This window comes from Podarcis liolepis (assembly GCF_965112155.1).
Source record: "Podarcis liolepis genome assembly, chromosome: 13".
NCBI classification, from domain to species: Eukaryota; Metazoa; Chordata; class Lepidosauria; order Squamata; family Lacertidae; genus Podarcis; species Podarcis liolepis.
The window spans coordinates 2,005,216-2,021,954 of record NC_139573.1 but is presented as its reverse complement, the minus strand read 5'-3'; the positions used below and the strand labels follow the sequence as shown (position 1 = coordinate 2,021,954).

The window sequence follows — 16,739 nt, the reverse complement described above, 5'->3', positions numbered from 1 at the left end:
TACCGTATTTTCCGCTCAAGACGCACCTGACCATAAGACGCACCTAGTTTTTAGAGGAGGAAAACAAGGAAAAAAATATTCTGAACGAAACGGTGGATGTATGATTTTTGTGGTTCATGCTGTGGCCACAGATGTGTGATTTGACGGTGAGTTTGGGGTAGCCCAAAGCAAAAATCCTGAGGATCCATGCTTTGTAACCACGTTTTTGCGCCATTGCGGCCCCACAAAACAGTGGATGCATGGTTTTTTGGTGCAGGCTGCAGCCATGGACATGCTATGTGATCTGATGGTAAATTTGGGGTGACTCAATGCAAAAATCCTGAGGATCCATGGGCTTTTACCTCCCCCCTCCCAGGCAGCCTCCCTTATCGCTAGCATCCCTTATCTCCTTCCTGATCACTTATTGATCAGCTGTTTTCTTTCAACATTCCCTTCCCTCTTGTTTGCCTTAGTGTCTTTTCCTTAGCTGGAGAGTTTTTTTGCTCCTCCTTTTCTTCTAATTTCTCTCCTTATTGCTTTAGTCTTCCTGTCTCCTCTCCTTGCAAGTTCGCTGTCATTAACTCCCCCCTCCCAGGCAGCCTCCTTTATCTCTACCATCCCTTATCTCTCTCCCCATCGGCAAATGATCAGCGGCTTTGTTTCAACACCCCCTTCCCTCTTTCAAAAAAAAAGAGAGCATGATCTGCTTTTTGCCCCTGGGCAATTTGGCTCCAGGGACCACACATTCGCTCCGTAAGACGCACCGACATTTCCCCTTACTTTTTAGGAAGAAAAAAGAAATGTGTCTTATGGAGTGAAAAATACGGTATCTTGATATCCCTTGGCCTGTAACCTGATGTATGGAGTTTGGTGTTTCAGGATTCCTCGGTTGCTGTGTCTGAACTGCTACCTAAGTCAAAATAAAAAAATTCCTTCCAGTAGCACCTTAAAGACCAACTAAGTTAGTTCTTGGTATGAGCTTTCGTGTGCATGCACACTTCTTCAGATACACTGAAACAGAAGTTGCCAGATCCTTCTATATAGTGAGAAGGTGGGGAGGGGTATTACTCAGAAGGGTGGTGGGAATGGGAGATTGGCAGATAGCTGAGATGAGCCTGTTGATGACTCTTAACGACTGCAATAGGTCTACAGGAAAAGGCAAGGGGTGAGAAGGTGAAAAATGGCTTAGTCATGTATAATGAGATAAGAATCCAATGTCTCTGTTCAGACCAGGTCTCTCCATGGTTTTGAGTTTGGTAATGAGTTGCAATTCAGCAGCTTCTCTTTTCCAGTCTATTTCTGAAAGCTCATACCAAGAACTAACTTAGTTGGTCTTTAAGGTGCTACTGGAAGGAATTTTTTTATTTTGACTATGGCAGACCAACACAGCTACCTATCTGTAACTGCTACCTAAGTGTCATTCTGATATGTCTCTGGGCAGCCTTTTCGAACTGGCTCTTCCAAACCACAGGTTGGCAGGGCTGCCCTATTGCCATAGCTGTAATAAACGTTGGGAGGGCCCTTCATGGATTAATCGTTTTATTTAAGAGGCGGCCCCTCACCTGCGTAACGAACAATCCAGTACAGAAGCAAACTATTGCCATACAGGTTAAGGAGGGAGGCGAACAGAGAGAACAACAGGCTTGGTCTGTTACGGGACGGAGACTTGGAAACCCAAATTGGGGAGAGGAAAAGAGCACACCCACTCTCCTGCGCCCTCGGCAAACACCCCCAAGAGGGGAGCAGGATCCTTCCCCTCTCCCCGACTCACCTCCAGGGAGAGGGACAGCGCCAGGTTGCTCAGCGTCAAGGCCAGCAGGATGAGTCTCCACTCAAAGGGGATGCAAGCCAGCTGGAAAAAAGAGGGGGCAGCGAGTCTTGCTTTCCTTCTATGGCAGAGGTTCCCAAAATGAGTTGGAGGACCCTTCAGTGGTCCGGGGGTTCCTTAGAGCCAAGCTTTGAAAAGCAGTTATCACTGGCTCACGTTCAGCCAATTTATAGCTGTATAAATGATACCTGAAGGAGCGTCTCCACCCCAATTGTTCGGCCCGGACACAGAGGTCCAGCTCCGAGGGCCTTCTGGCGGTTCCCTCCCTGCAGGAGGCGAGGTTGCAGGGAACCAGGCAGAGGGCCTTCTCGGTGGTGGCACCCTCCCATCAGATGTCAAGGAGTTAAAGTACTATCTGACTTTTAGAAGACATCTGGAGGCAGCCCTGTTTAAAGGTAAAGGTAAAGGGACCCCTGACCATTAGGTCCAGTCGGGGCCGACTCTGGGGTTGCAGCGCTCATCTCGCTTTACTGGCCGAGGGAGCTGGCGTACAGTTTCCGGGTCATGTGGCCAGCATGACGAAGCCGCTTCTGGCGAGCCAGAGCAGCGCACGGAAAAGCCGTTCACCTTCCCGCTGGAGCAGTACCTATTTATCTACTTGCACTGGTGTGCTTTCGAACTGCTAGGTGGGCAGGAGCAGGGATTGAGCAACGGGAGCTCACTGTATAGCGGGGATTCGAACCACTGACCTTGTGAACGGCAAGCCCTAGGCTCAATGGTTTAGACCACCTGTGTCCCTTAGCCCTGTTTAGGGAAGTCTTTAATGTTTGATTGCATTTTTAATATTCTGTTGGGAGCCATCCAGAGTGGCTGGGGAAACCCAGCCAGATGGGCAGGGTAATAATAATAATAATAATAATAATAATAATAATAATAATAATAATATCATCTGCAAACTGCCCTTCACCTGAAGATTTTGGGGCGGTTCACAGCATAAAAACAAAAGGTTAAAACATTAATCATTTAATTTTAGGATTAAATATTACACCCTCTCCCCTTCGACCAGTCCCCCACACCGAATCAGCTGCCCCAACCAGGCTCTCAGGACCTTAGTGTCGCCCTAGATAAGGCTGCTGGACTTGGGAGTTTCCCAAAATCTGCACCGGGGAGTGTGAGACAGCAGAGACTTGCTCAGTTGCAGAATCGAGAGGGGGTCCCTCCAGCTCACAGCGTCCTGGGGTGAGTGGGGGCAGTTGCAGGCCCCTTACCTCAAAGAATTCATCCAAGGCAGGGATGGGCCAGAGGAGGAGGAAGAGCAGAAAGCCGGAGGTGGCTGCGAGCGAGACGACAAACAGCGCTGAAAAACAGGAGCAAAGCCTCAGCCAGAGGGATTTATAAACTCACTTTGTTTCATAAAGTTTATACACTGATCGTAAAAAGGAGGAAAAAACCCACCTCTAAGCAGTTAAGAAAGAATCACAGAAGTGAACTAAACAATGAATATCACAATCCTTGTTGTTTTGAAATAATAGTTATTTAAAATTGTTGTCCAAAGCAGTGGCGTAGCGTGGGGGGTGCAGGGGGGGCCAGCCGCACCGGGCGCAACATCTGGGGGTTAGGGGGCGCAAATCCACGGGTTAGGGGGCGCAAATCCACAGGTTAGGGGGCACAAATCCACGGGTTAGGGGGCGCAAATCCACGGGTTAGGGGGCGCAAATCCACGGGTTAGGGGCGCAAATTACTTGCCTTGCCCCGGGTGCTGACAACCCACGCTACGCCACTGGTCCAAAGACATACCGTATTTTTCGCTCTATAGGACGCACTTTTTCCGCTCCAAAAATGAAGGGGAAATGTGTGTGCATCCTATGGAGCGAATGCAGGCTCCTTGCGCTGCACTCCGAAGGCTTCGGGTTCCTTTAGCTGAAGCCGGGAAAGCAGGACTCTCCTGGCTTCAGCCAAAGGAACCCGAAGCCTTTGGAGCGCAGCGCGAGGTCCCACTGCGCTCCAAAGGCTTCAGCCATGCGCCTGCCTAGAAGCCGGAGGAGGGACAGAAGGGTCTCCTTCTGTTCCTTCTCCAGCTTCGCTTGAAGGGGCGCTGCGCGGTTCTCCCTCTCTGTGCAGCGCCTCTGCTTTGCAGGAGAGGTGATGCGCAGAGGGAGAACTGTGCAGCGCCCCTTCAGCCACGCGCCTGCCTAGAAGCCGGAGGAGGGACAGAAGGGTCTCCTCTTCTCCGCTTGCTGTCTTGGCTTGTGCCATAGCCGTGCGCAACCCCTCCGGCAGGGAGAGGTTGCGCGCAGCCTGTATGCTGCTCTTTGGGGCTGGGGGGGGGAATAAGATTTCCCCCCTTGATTTCCCCCTATAAAAACTAGGTGTGCCCTATGGTCCGGTGCGCCCTATGGAGCGAAAAATACGGTAACTATCATGCAAAAGTATTGTTTTTAAATACTATGCATAGCAGGCATAGAACCACGTTCCCTGAAACCCCAAAGCCACGCCGAGTCAAACAATCGCTTAACCTCCCGATCCCTTGCTTGAATTTGGGGTCTCGCTCCCCCCCCAAACTGCGTTCGCTGAAACGGGTCCCGAGAGTCCGACGCGGCGTTGCCAGACTCACCGTTGGTGCGGGTGGGCTGGCGGAAGGGGCGCCCCTTGGCAAAAGCCAGCGCCACGGCCACGTACTGGAAGCAGGAGACGTAGAAGAGGGTGGTGTTTTCGAAGCCGCGCACGGAGTCCTCGTCGTCCTCGCCGCTGCCTTCCGGCGCCGACCCTGCGGTGACGTTCGCCAGGGTTGTGCCGTTGGGAAGAAGGCTGCAGGTCCTGGGGGAGGGAGGAGGAGGAGGAGACCCCCGTCAAGCTCGTTCACTGACACCCCACCTTTCCCGAAAGCTTAAGGCAGCGGACAAAGAGAAAGGTATCCATAATTTCCCAAGAAAGATGTTAAATTATTTTTGTATGCCACAACCGCTGCTCGAATTTTATTAGCTAAGAATTGGAAAACGCAAGAAGTTCCAACAGTGGAAGATTGGCAGATGAAGATGATGGGACTTTTCGGAGCTAGCCGACCTGACCGGAAGAGTCTGTGACCAGAAGGAGGAGGACTATCAGGAAGAATGGACGAAATTTAAAGACTATTTAGTTAAATATGTTAAGTTAAATTAATTGGAGAAGCTTGCACATAACAGGCTCAGGACATAACTAGGTAATGGATGAATTAATATGTTTAATACTGAATTGGAAAGGAAAATATAATGATGTCGAGTGATTAAGTTAATTTTATAAGAATAGTGGTTTTGGAAAACCGTTAAAATAATATACACTGAAATTCAACCAGGGGGATACGAGGAAGTCATTTAACAATGCTATTAAGTTTGGTTTAAATACGGTTGAGATTTATGTTTGTTTAAAAAAATCTTTGGAAAATCAATAAAAAACTTTTTTTGGGGGAAAGGCATCTATATGCTATATAAATATACACGTAACGCATTCCAGATGCAGCAAACCAGCTTTCCCCGCAGGGGTTTACGATATGGAAAACGAACCATGGAAAGAGAAGAAGGGACGAATATCTTAAGGACTTAAAACGAGTCTTTTAAATTGTAAAACAGAAAATTTAATAAAAATTACCGGTATATATAAAAACACAACACGCATCATAACAACGAAACAAAATAAACCAATATACCTAACAACACAGTTAAAGGATGTCTTTGAAGTTTTCGTACGGCACTTAAAAGGTGTGTGACGAAGGTACCAGGCAAGCCTCCCTGGGGAGAGCGTCCCACAAACAGGGGGGCCACTGCAGAAAAGGCCGCACTCTGGAAGAGGCGGACGAGGAGGAGCCTCAGAGCACGGCTGCAGAGGCGGTCCTCAAGGTTTTGCACCCTCCCTTGCCCTGAACACCGCGCCCCGGCCACTCACCCGTTCTCCTGGCTGTGGTACCAAGGTTGTCCCTGGACAAGGAGGAAGGCTCCAACCTGAAAGCCCAGGGATAGCAGGATCTGGGTGAAGACGGAGAGCAGGAGCTGGGGAGATACCAGGCTGGTGGGCGGCCGTTGGGGTACCAGCTCCCTCCATGCTCGGTTCAGGCTCACTGAAGAGGGAGAAGAGGGGTGGGAAGGTGGGGCGGAGGGTCTCACAGCCCCTTCCCCGCCAGGCGCCCAGCCCAGACTCAGGTCCTGTCCCCCCAATTCTGCATGGAGCAGGTCAGCCACCATTCTACCATAGCTGTCAACTTTTCCCTTTTCTTGCGAGGAATCCTATTCAGAATAAGGGAATTCCCCTTAAAAACAGGAAAACGTTGACAGCTATGATTTTACAATGTTGGTCCCTGGGGTGGGAGGGGGGGCACACAGTCTTCCCTCCAAATGCACCCCACCCCAGACCTTTACCAGGGCAACGCTGATGTCACCAAATTGTATACACATAATAATAATAATAATAATAATAATAATAATAATAATAATAATTTATTATTTATTATTTATACCCCGCCCATCTGGCTGGGCTTCCCCAGCCACTCTGGGAGGCTTCCAACTGAACATTAAAATACAATAACCTATTAAACATTAAAAGCTTCCCCGAACAGGGTTGCCTTCAGATGTCTTCTAAAAGTCTGGTAGTTGTTTTTCTCTTTGACATCTGAAAGGAGGGCGTTCCACAAGGCGGGTGCCACCACTGAGAAGGCCCTCTGCCTGGTTCCCTGTAACTTAGCTTCTCTCAGGGAGGGAACCACCAGAAGGCCCTCGGAGCTGGACCTCAGTGTCCGGGCTGAATGATGGGGGTGGAGGCGCTCCTTCAGGTCTACTGGGCCTTTGAGGCCATTTAGGGCTTTCAAGGTCAGGACCAGCACTTTGAATTGTGCTCGGAAACGTACTGGGAGCCAGTGTAGGTCTTTCAGGACCAGTGTTATTTGGTCTCGGCAACTGCTCCCAGTTAATATGTTACTACGTAGCTGATTTAATTGCAAGCCACCCACGCAAAGGGGTCCCTGGCCACCTTCGCACTGGACCTTTAATGCACTGCCCCTTTAAGCAGTCGTGGCTCCCCTGCCGCAAAGGATCCTGGGAGATGTAGTTTGTTAAGGGTGCTAGGAGGTCCCTACTCCCCTGGACCACTTACTGGTGAAGGCCAATGACATGATGATGGCCACATCGATGAAGAGGTACTGCACATCTCCCAGGTTGCCCTGGATCTGGAAGAGAAGGGAGAGGTCAGATGCAGCCTTCAGCTCTCACTCAATCCTGCAAATACCTGCCCCTGGGAATTTCCCCCTCGCAGGTCTCCTGAAATAAGCTCAGCCCGTTGAGTACGAGACCATGCATCTCAGGGTCGTGGGTTCAAGATGCCTGCATTGTAGGGGTTGGACGAGATGACCCACAGGAACCCTTCGGTTCTATTAAATACATCTATTAAATAAACTTATTCTGGCCACTGTGAGAACAAGGTACAGTGGTGCCCCGCTAGACGAATGCCTCGCAAGACGGAAAACCCGCTAGACGAAAGGGTTTTCCGTTTTTGAGCTGCTTCGCAAGACGATTTTCCCTATGGGCTTGCTTCGCAAGACAAAAACGTCTTGCGAGTGTTCCGATTTTTTTTCGCTTCCCCCCCTTTTTCTAAGCCGCTAAGCCTTTAATAGCCGCTAATCCGCTAATAGCGCTAATCTGCTAGAATCATAGAATAGAATCATAGAATGATAGAGTTGGAAGAGACCACAAGGGCCATCGAGTCCAACCCCCTGCCAAGCAGGAAACACCATCAGAGCACTCCTGACATATGGTTGTCAAGCCTCTGCTTAAAGACCTCCAAAGCAGGAGACTCCACCACACTCCTTGGCAGCAAATTCCACTGTCAAACAGCTCTTACTGTCAGGAAGTTCTTCCTAATGTTTAGGTGGAATCTTCTTTCTTGTAGTTTGGATCCATTGCTCCGTGTCCGCTTCTCTGGAGCAGCAGAAAACAACTTTTCTCCCTCCTCTATGTGACATCCTTTTATATATTTGAACATGGCTATCATATCACCCCTTAACCTCCTCTTCTCCAGGCTAAACATGCCCAGCTCCCTTAGCCGTTCCTCATAAGGCCTTTGACCATTTTGGTTGCCCTCCTCTGGACACGTTCCAGTTTGTCAGTGTCCTTCTTGAACTGTGGTGCCCAGAACTGGACACAGTACTCCAGGTGAGGTCTGACCAGAGCAGAATACAGTGGCACTATTACTTCCCTTGATCTAGATGCTATACTCCTATTGATGCAGCCCAGAATTGCATTGGCTTTTTTAGCTGCCGCGTCACACTGTTGGCTCATGTCAAGTTTGTGGTCAACCAAGACTCCTAGATCCTTTTCACATGTACTGCTCTCAAGCCAGGTGTCACCCATCTTGTATTTGTGCCTCTCATTTTTTTTTGCCCAAGTGCAAATAGGGCACGCTAATAGGGTTGCTTCGCAAGACGAAAAAACCGCTAGACGAAGAGACTCGCGGAACGGATTATTTTCGTCTTGCGAGGCACCACTGTACTGGACTGGATGGGCCGGTCCAGCAGGGCTCTGTATACGGAAGTCTGCGGCGACAGCACAACCTCCATGCCTAAGAGCAGTCTAGCCCGGAATACTGGAAGGCAGGAGACAGGAGCGTTGTTGCTGTTCTGTACAGGAGGATGGGCTAGGTAAGACACCTTGGGCCTGATCTGACAGCTGTGATCGCCTCGCGACCTTTACTCACCGAGTAGAGGAGCAGGACGCTGAGATACTGGATGATGCTGTAGAGAGCCATGAACTTGAAGACACAGAAGGAGGTGACCAGAGCAGCGCGGCCTTCGCTGGGGATGAGTAATAATAATAATTTATTCTTTATACCCTGCCCATCTGCCCAGGCCTCCCCAACCACTCTGGGCAGCTCCCAACAGAATATTAAAAAGACGATCAAACATCAAACATTAAAAACTTCCCAAAACAGGGCTGCCTTCACATGTATTCTAAAAGTCAGATAAATGTTTATTTCCTTGAAATCTGATGGGAGGGCATTCCACAGGACGGGCGCCACCACCGAGAAGGCCCTCTGCCTGGTTCCCTGTAACTTGGCTTCTCGCAGTGAGGGAACCGCCAGAAGGCCCTCGGAACTGGACCCCAGTGTCCGGGCAGAATGATGGGGGTGGAGACGCTCCTTCAGGTCCACTGGGCCTTTGAGGCCGTTTAGGGCTTTCAAGCTCAGCACCAACACTTTGAATTGTGCTTGGAAACATACTGGGAGCCAATGGAGGTCTTTCAAGACCGGTGTTATGTGGTCTCCCAGTCACCAGTCTAGCTGCCGCATTCTGGATTAGTTGTAGTTTCCAGGTCACCTTCCAAGGTAGCCCCACGTAGAGCGCATTGCAGTAGTCCAAGCAGGAGATAACCAAAGCATGGGCCACTCTGGCGAGACAGTCTGCGGGCAGGGAGGGTCTCATCCTGCGTATCAGATGGAGCTGGGAGACAGCTGCCCTGGATGCAGAACTGACCTGTGCCTCCATGGACAGCGGTGAGTCCAAAATGACTCCCAGGCTGCGCACCTGGTCCTTCAGGGGCACAGTCGCCCCATTCTTGTCAGGATCCAACTCAATCTCAATGAGGAGTGGCGCACGGCTGTCAGCAAACATGGCGAGGCGAGCGCACTACAAATCCCAGCATGCATTCCGGCCACCCACCCCACCGCCGCCGCAAGGAAACCGATTTGCAAGTCCTCCAGATTTCCTGGCGATCCAGCCAGCTGCCACCTACCGGACGAGATCTGGGACGCAGGAGATGTTGGGTGTCTTGGAGGTAAAGGGCGAGGCCACGGAGGCCTCCAGCTCCGAGAGGGAGATCCCGGCGTGGGCCCGCTTCAGCGCCTGAGGAGGAGAGGGGAGGAGAGCTGTTACAGGCCTTACACGCAAGCAGCAACATCCGGCGCTTAGCCCTGGGTGCGAATCTGCCACCACCGTAACGGAACGCAGGCAAAAGCGGCCTCAGCGACTTACCCCACAGTCGTTGGCGCCGTCCCCACACATCCCCACGTAGTAGCTGGAAGGCAGAATAAGGCAGGTTATCCGGGGCTGGAAGGGAGACGGGGCCACAGGCCCAGACCGGGGGGGGGGGCCATATGGGCCCCTTGGCCCGGCCCTCCAATTCCAAAGGGGGCCTCAGTTAACATATTCACAATCGCAGGGGATGCATTGGGGCAAAGTGAAGTGCTCCTTCTTTCGATACGAATTTCAAACTTAATTCTCCGTCACCGAAAGAAATTGCCCGTCAAATACTAAAATTGAATTTGGAAAACGTTTTTCCAAAACTTCTAATTGCATTAGGCATTTTCTTATCCTTACCAGCTACAGCGGCCTGTAGAGGAGTTTTGATATATTAAAACGAATTAAGTCTTTCTTTCGATCGACAACGGCTCAAGAACGCCTAAACGGTTTAGCAATGATAAACATAAACCACCATAAGGCGAAGTTGCTTGACTTTTCCTGCGTAATTCAAGAATTTGCAGAAAAGAAAGCTAAGAAAGCATTTTTAAATGTAAATACTTAAAATAACCCTTTTCCCTATGTATTTTTAAAAAGCACTATTGTCTATCTATATTTTCCGTTTTGTCTTTATATGCAGGTAACGGTTCAAGCCTTGAAATAAAAATGTTTGTCAGCATACCTTTTGTGAAAATTATTTATATACTTACTTATTTGTAAGACTTCAGTTATCCCCAGGGGAAAAAAAGGGGGGGCACATTATCTACCTGGCCTGGGCCTCTGTCTGGCTCTGCAAGGCTCTGCGGGGCCAGACCCCCAACCTCCCGGAGCCGGGGCTGGGACTCGGTGAGCCGCAATGGCAGGGACCGGTACTCACTCCATCTTCTGCAAGGCTTCCACCAGCTGGGTCTTCTGTTCGGGGGCCATCCGGGCATAGATGGTGCCACAGAGGAGCAGCTGCAACGGAGGGAGAAGGAGGCTGGTGTCGAACAAAAACCAGAGGCATCCCAGCCCCACTTGGGGCAGTAGTTCTAACCCCCCTCCCTCCGGAAAGCGTGAAAACCCAGGGCGAACCAAGACAGCAAAGGCAGATGTGGAACTACGGACCTACAGGGAAGGAGATGGCAGGATCCGGCTTGGACCTGAGATAGACAAGGGTTTAAATCCCCATTCTGTGCCTGTGAAGCTCGCTAGCTGCGGCCTTGGGGACCCTGTTGCTGCCGCTTTTAATAATAATAATAATAAATTTCATTTATACCCCGCCCTCCCCAGCCAAGACCGGGCTCAGGGTGGCTAACGACTGATATAAAACCAACTGATTGAAATACAACTTAAAAACAAGATTAAAATACAGCATTGGAACATTAAAATGCAGCCTCATTTCAACGGAAGCTCAAATCCAAAACTTTTTTGGGGATGAAAACGTCAAGTCTTCACCAAGGCCAGCTATCCAGACTGGTCCTACGTGGGCCAGAAAAAAGCCAGGGAAGTCCCCAAATAGGAGTTCCATCACAGAAGGAGAAAGGAAAGAGGGGAAGGGGATCAAGTTGATTCCAAGCCAAAGGCCAGGAGGAACAACTCTGTCTTACAAGCCCTGCGGAAAGAAATCAGATCCGGCGGGGCCCTGGTCTCATGAGGCAGAGCGTTCCACCAAGCCGGGGCCAGTGTTGAAAAGGCCCTGGCCCTGGTTGAGGCTAATCTGACTTCCTTAGGGCCCGGGACCACTAGGGTGTTGCTATTTATGGACCTTAAGGTCCTCCGTGGGGCAGACCGGGAGAGGCGGTCCCGAAGGTATGAGGGTCCTAGGCCGTGACTTACCTTGCAGGGTTGTTGTGAAGACAAGGACCTGGGTTCAAATCCTGACTCTGTGGCCCACGGTCCACCCTGCATGCCATTCTCTGCACTGACTGACAACAGCGGCTCTCCAAGGGTTCGGGTGCTGGCGACACCTCTCCCCCTCCCCTGACCTACCCAGAGATGCCCCTAGCAGGGTCTGAACCTGCCGCCGTTCCCCCCACTCTGCCATTCTCTCCAAAGGACGTACCTTGGGCAAGAGATCCGGGAAGTGGTCGAGGATGACCGAGAAGGACTTCCCGCCGACGGCAAAGTGGTAGCTGGTGTCTGGGGGGGCCGCAGGGGGCTGGTCCTCCTTGTCCAGCATCAACTTGATCTCCTGGAGGAAAACAGGAACGGGACATAGCTCCACTCACCTGTTTCGGTCCACGGGGAGATGGGCTATTCGCCCTGCGATGCTTGCATGCCCACCCATCTGTATTTCTTAATGACTTGAGTTCTCATAGTGTCCAGCTAGTAGTGATGTCTGGAAGTGAGAGCTGGACCATCAAGAAGGCTGATCGCCGAAGAATTGATGCTTTTGAATTCTGGTGCTGGAGGAGACTCTTGAGAGTCCCATGGACTGCAAGAAGATCTATCCTATCCATTCTTAATGAAATCAGCCCTGAGTGCTCCCTAGAAGGACGGATCCTGAAGCTGAGGCTCCAATACTTTAGCCACCTCATGAGAAGAGAAGACTCCCTGGAAAAGACCCTGATGTTGGGAAAGATGGAGGGCACAAGGAGAAGGGGATGGCAGAGGACGAGATGGTGGGACAGTGTTCTCGAAGCTACCAGCATGAGTTTGACCAAACTGGGGGAGGCAGTGGAAAACAGGAGGGTCTGGCGTGCTCTGGTCCAGGGGGTCACGAAGAGGTGGACACGACTAAACGACTCAACAACAACAACAAGAAGATGCCTTGTTGGGACTTGCAAACAGGACCCGAGCACAAGAGCCCCGTCCTCTTCCACTGTTTCCAGCAACTGGTATTCGAGAGTATACCTGTATATCTGAAGGAGCGTCTCCACCCCTATTGTCCAGCCCGGACACTGAGGTCCAGCTCTGAGGGCCTTCTGGCGGTTCCCTCACTGCGAGAAGCCACGTTACAGGGAACCAGGCACAGGGCCTTCTCGGTGGTGGCACCCGCCCTGTGGAACGCCCTCCCATCAGAAGTCAATGAAACAAACAACTACCTCACATTTAGAAGACATCTGAAGGCAGCCCTGTTCAGGGAAGTTTTTAATGTCTGATGTTTTGATGTATTTTTAATCTTCCTTGGAAGTCACCCAGAGTGGCTGAGGAAGCCAGCCAGATGGGCGGGGTATAAATTATTATTATTATTATTATTATTATTATTATTATTATTATTATTATTATTATTATTATTATTATTAGACAGTGTGGAAAACCCTCCCTCTCCAAAAACAAGGACGGGTCAGTAATCTTTTTCAGCAGGGGGCCGGTCCACCGTCCCTCAGACCTTGTGGGGGGCCGGACTATATTTTGAAAAGAAAAATGAACGAATTCCTATGCCCCACAAATGACCCAGAGATGCATTTTAAATAAAAGGACACATTCTACCTATATAAAAACACGCTGATTCCCGGACCGTTCGCAGGCCGGATTTAGAAGGCTGGATCCGGGCCTTAGTTTGCCTACCCACGATTCGGAGTAACCAACTCCTCTCCTTGCGGAGGATGTGGATTTTTGCTTGCAACCAGATGACGGAATAAAAAGGACTATAAACTGCTCGTTCCTTCTTTGTCTTTGAAGTTACCGAAGGGAGGGCAGGACTCCTCACGCCTGACCTAGCGCCCATGACTTGCACCCCCTGGGGAGACCGGAGGCAGCAAGCGCCTCCGAATTCCAGTTGCTGGAAACAGATGAAGGGGTGGGAGAGTTGCCTCTTGTGCTTGGGGTCAGACTGGATGGCCCTTGGGTACCCCGTTCCAACTCTACGGTTCCAGGAAGCCTGCTTGCAACCGTTCGGATGCTGCGATAGATGAGCCGTTGGCCTGATCCTGCAGGATCCCCCTTGCGTTCTTAATGCCTGCCCCCCCAAAAAACAAGCCATAAAAGGGGGTGTCGCTGCTGCAGGCATCGGAAAAGAGCCTCACCTCCTTGCTCGCCTTGTCTGATATTTCCAGCGCAGGGAGCTCGTCCGCGTACTGCCAGTGGATGGTGGCGGGCTGCCCGTCTCTGGGAGGGAAGGCCTCGGTCAGAATCACCTTGCCCTTGGCGGGGATCATGCCACATTCGCGCCCCACTGAGATGGCCGTCAGCAGGTTATCTCCTGGCCAGGGAGAGGAGGAAGAGGAGGAGGAAGAGGAGGAGGAGGGGCAGGGAGAAGAGAAAGACCGTCACAGCAATGCAGCAATTAAATAAATAATAATAATAATAATAATAATAATAATAATTATTGTTATTATTATTTTATTATTTATACCCCGCCCATCTGGCTGGGTTTCCCCAGCCACTCTGGACGGCACCCAACAGAACACCAAAATACAATAACCTATCAAACGTTAAAAGCGTCCCTAAACAGGGCTGCCTTCAGATGTCTTCTAAAAGTCTGGTGGTTGTTCTTCTCTTTGACATCTGGTGGGAGGGCGTTCCACTGGGCGGGCGCCACCACCAAGAAGGCCCTCTGCCTGGTTCCCTGTAACTTGGCTTCTCGCAGGGAGGGAACTGCCAGAAGTCCCTCAGCACTGGACCTCAGTGTCTGGGCAGAACGATGGGGATGGAGACGCTCCTTCAGGTATACTGTTGGTGGGGAGCTAAGCACGTTAGGTGTCCTGGCCCCTAATTCCACTACCCCTGGTCTTGCTCTAGGGTCCTAATGGATGATGTAATTTGGATTCGGTTTACTTAAAAAAAAATATTTCAACATTTTAGCCAAAAAACAAACAAACAGAGCCTTTACAAATCTAATTTACCTTCCCCTCGACTTCCTTTTTGTGGGTATTTCATATCTTTTTTATCACTGCACATCCAATTCAAATATATTTACAGTACAGTGGTACCTCGGGTTAAGTACTTACAGTGGTGCCTCACAAGATGTAAAGAATCCGTTCTGTGATTCTCTTCGTCTAGCGGTTTTTTCGTCTTGCGAAGCAAGCCCATTGACGGATTAGCGGATTAGCGGCTTTTAGCGGCTGATCTGCTGATCGGATCAGCTGATAAGCGGCTTAGCGGCTTAGAAAAAAGGGGGGGAGGGGAAAAAACCAGCAGGAACTCACAAGACATTGTCGTCTTGCAAAGCAAGCCCACAGGAAATTCGTTTTGCGAAGCACCTCCAAAACGGAAAACTCTTTTGTCTAGCGAGTTTTCCGTCTTGCAAGGCATTCGTCTTGTGGGGCACCACTGTAATTCATTCCGGAGGTCCTTCTTAACCTGAAACTGTTCTTAACCTGAAGCACCACTTTAGCTAATGGGGCCTCCCACTGCTGCCGCACGATTTCTGTTCTCATCCTGAAGCAAAGTTCTCAACCTGAAGCACTATTTCTGGGTTAGCGGAGTCTGTAACCTGAAGCATCTGTAAGCTGAAGCGTCTGTAACCCGAGGTACCACTGTAATACCTCCACGAACGTCTGCCTCATCTAGCGTCTGCTTCAGCTAACGTCTGTGGCAATCCCAGAAGTACCAGAACAGGTTACTTCCAAGTTTGCCGCACGCACATACGCAGAAGTGCTAAATCGCGCATGCGCAGTTCAAACCACTCCGCGCACGTGCGCAGACGCGGCGCTTTGCACTGCGTCCTTTTCGACTAGTGGCCGGGGCTCCGGAACATATCCCCATCGCAAAACAAGATACGGCTCTGTACATTTCCCCTTAATTATCTCTTACTGCATGTGTTTATATCAATCCCGCTGAATTTCTTAATTCGTTGACAATATGTCCTCAAATAATTGATAATCCCCCCCCCCCAATTCTATTTTTAAAAGTCTCTCTTCTTGATTTCTTATTCTTCCTGTAAGTTTTGCCACTGCTGCGTATTCTGTTGATTTTAATCGCCGATCTTTAGCCGGAACTGCTTCTTCCTCCCATTTTTGGGCACGGACCGTTCAAGCAGCCGTGTGTTTGTTTACTTCGCCTGAAGATCTCAGGGCGTTTTGCAGAGCCTTCTCAGTGGTGGCTCCGACCTGGTGGAATGCTCTGTCCCAGGAGACCAGGGCCCTGCAGGATTTAACCTCCTTCCGCAGGGCCTGTAAGACAGAGCTATTCCGCCTGGCTTTCAATTTGAACTTAGCCTGATCTTTTATTCCTTTTCCTTCCCTTTTTATGAAGATTACCCGCTCTGGGGTCCCACAGCTAATTCTCCCCTGGTCTCCTCGCTGGCCCAAATAGGACTAATTCAGCCAGCCAGCCCTGGTGATCATCTAATGTTTATTGGATGGCTTTCCCCCCCTAAATTGATTTTTGAATTCTGAATTTATTGTTGTTCACATTTTATACTGTATTTTATGCTGGTTTTTATTGCATTAATTGTTTTAAATTTGTTGTTAGCCGCCCTGAACCGGGAAGGGTGGGGTATAAATAAAAAAATATTATTTATTATAAATAACAACAATGTATGTTAAGATCAATATATTAAAACGGTTTTGGAAAGAATCATTATTTTGTTTATGTGTGTATGGGGCCTCATCAGCCTGGCCAGGGAGCCCATCAAAGGGAAGCAGAACTTTTGATCCCGAACTTCCGCTGAGCACCCGCTGCCCCGCCTCCAGGCCCCACCCAGCGCACCTGTCACCATGACGAGGCGGATGCGGGCCCTCTGCAGCTCGGCCAGGATCGGGACCGTCTCGGGCTTCAGCTTGTTCTGGAGCACCACCAGACCCAGGAAGTCCATGTTGCACTCGATGACGTCTCTGCAAGGGAGAGGGGCGCGTCAGAGAGAGAGAGAGGAAAAATGGGGATCGTGGCCGGTGCGTGTCAGGGGAAATGAGGGGCAGGGAGGAGGAGGAGACTTCTAAGTCCTCTATTTATTGAAAACTTTATAACAGAAATGCACAACAGATATTATAGGCAAAATCAGAAATAATAAAAAAGCCATTATTCATTCTTTAACTAGTTTCGTGCATCCATTTGTGATTACATTTGTCAGGACCCCCCGATCTTCCCCACGCACTCCCGATTTAAATTCCTTAAATACGTGCTTGAGCTTTACTTTAGCCGTATTATTTGACT

General features: G+C 50.1%; 2 protein-coding genes across 5 annotated transcripts in view; one reads left to right on the top strand and one right to left on the bottom strand.

The window, feature by feature from the left end:
• Nucleotides 1-16,739, top strand: part of UFSP1 (UFM1 specific peptidase 1) — a 224,494-nt gene that overhangs the window by 132,997 nt on the left and 74,758 nt on the right. The gene's annotated exons all lie outside the window — the stretch shown is intronic.
• LOC310692056 (polyamine-transporting ATPase 13A3-like) overlaps nucleotides 1-16,739 on the bottom strand; it is a 59,158-nt gene that overhangs the window by 6,132 nt on the left and 36,287 nt on the right. For both annotated transcript variants that reach the window (XM_083472491.1, XM_083472492.1), the window contains exons 20-31: nucleotides 16,296-16,420; nucleotides 13,670-13,845; nucleotides 11,764-11,892; nucleotides 10,597-10,676; nucleotides 9,735-9,777; nucleotides 9,496-9,605; nucleotides 8,462-8,558; nucleotides 6,866-6,938; nucleotides 5,666-5,837; nucleotides 4,362-4,564; nucleotides 3,016-3,104; nucleotides 1,751-1,831 (exon numbers count right to left, since the gene is read on the bottom strand). In XM_083472491.1, coding sequence (XP_083328617.1) covers nucleotides 1,751-1,831; nucleotides 3,016-3,104; nucleotides 4,362-4,564; nucleotides 5,666-5,837; nucleotides 6,866-6,938; nucleotides 8,462-8,558; nucleotides 9,496-9,605; nucleotides 9,735-9,777; nucleotides 10,597-10,676; nucleotides 11,764-11,892; nucleotides 13,670-13,845; nucleotides 16,296-16,420 — 1,378 coding nt within the window. The remainder of the gene's footprint in view (nucleotides 1-1,750; nucleotides 1,832-3,015; nucleotides 3,105-4,361; nucleotides 4,565-5,665; nucleotides 5,838-6,865; nucleotides 6,939-8,461; nucleotides 8,559-9,495; nucleotides 9,606-9,734; nucleotides 9,778-10,596; nucleotides 10,677-11,763; nucleotides 11,893-13,669; nucleotides 13,846-16,295; nucleotides 16,421-16,739) is intronic.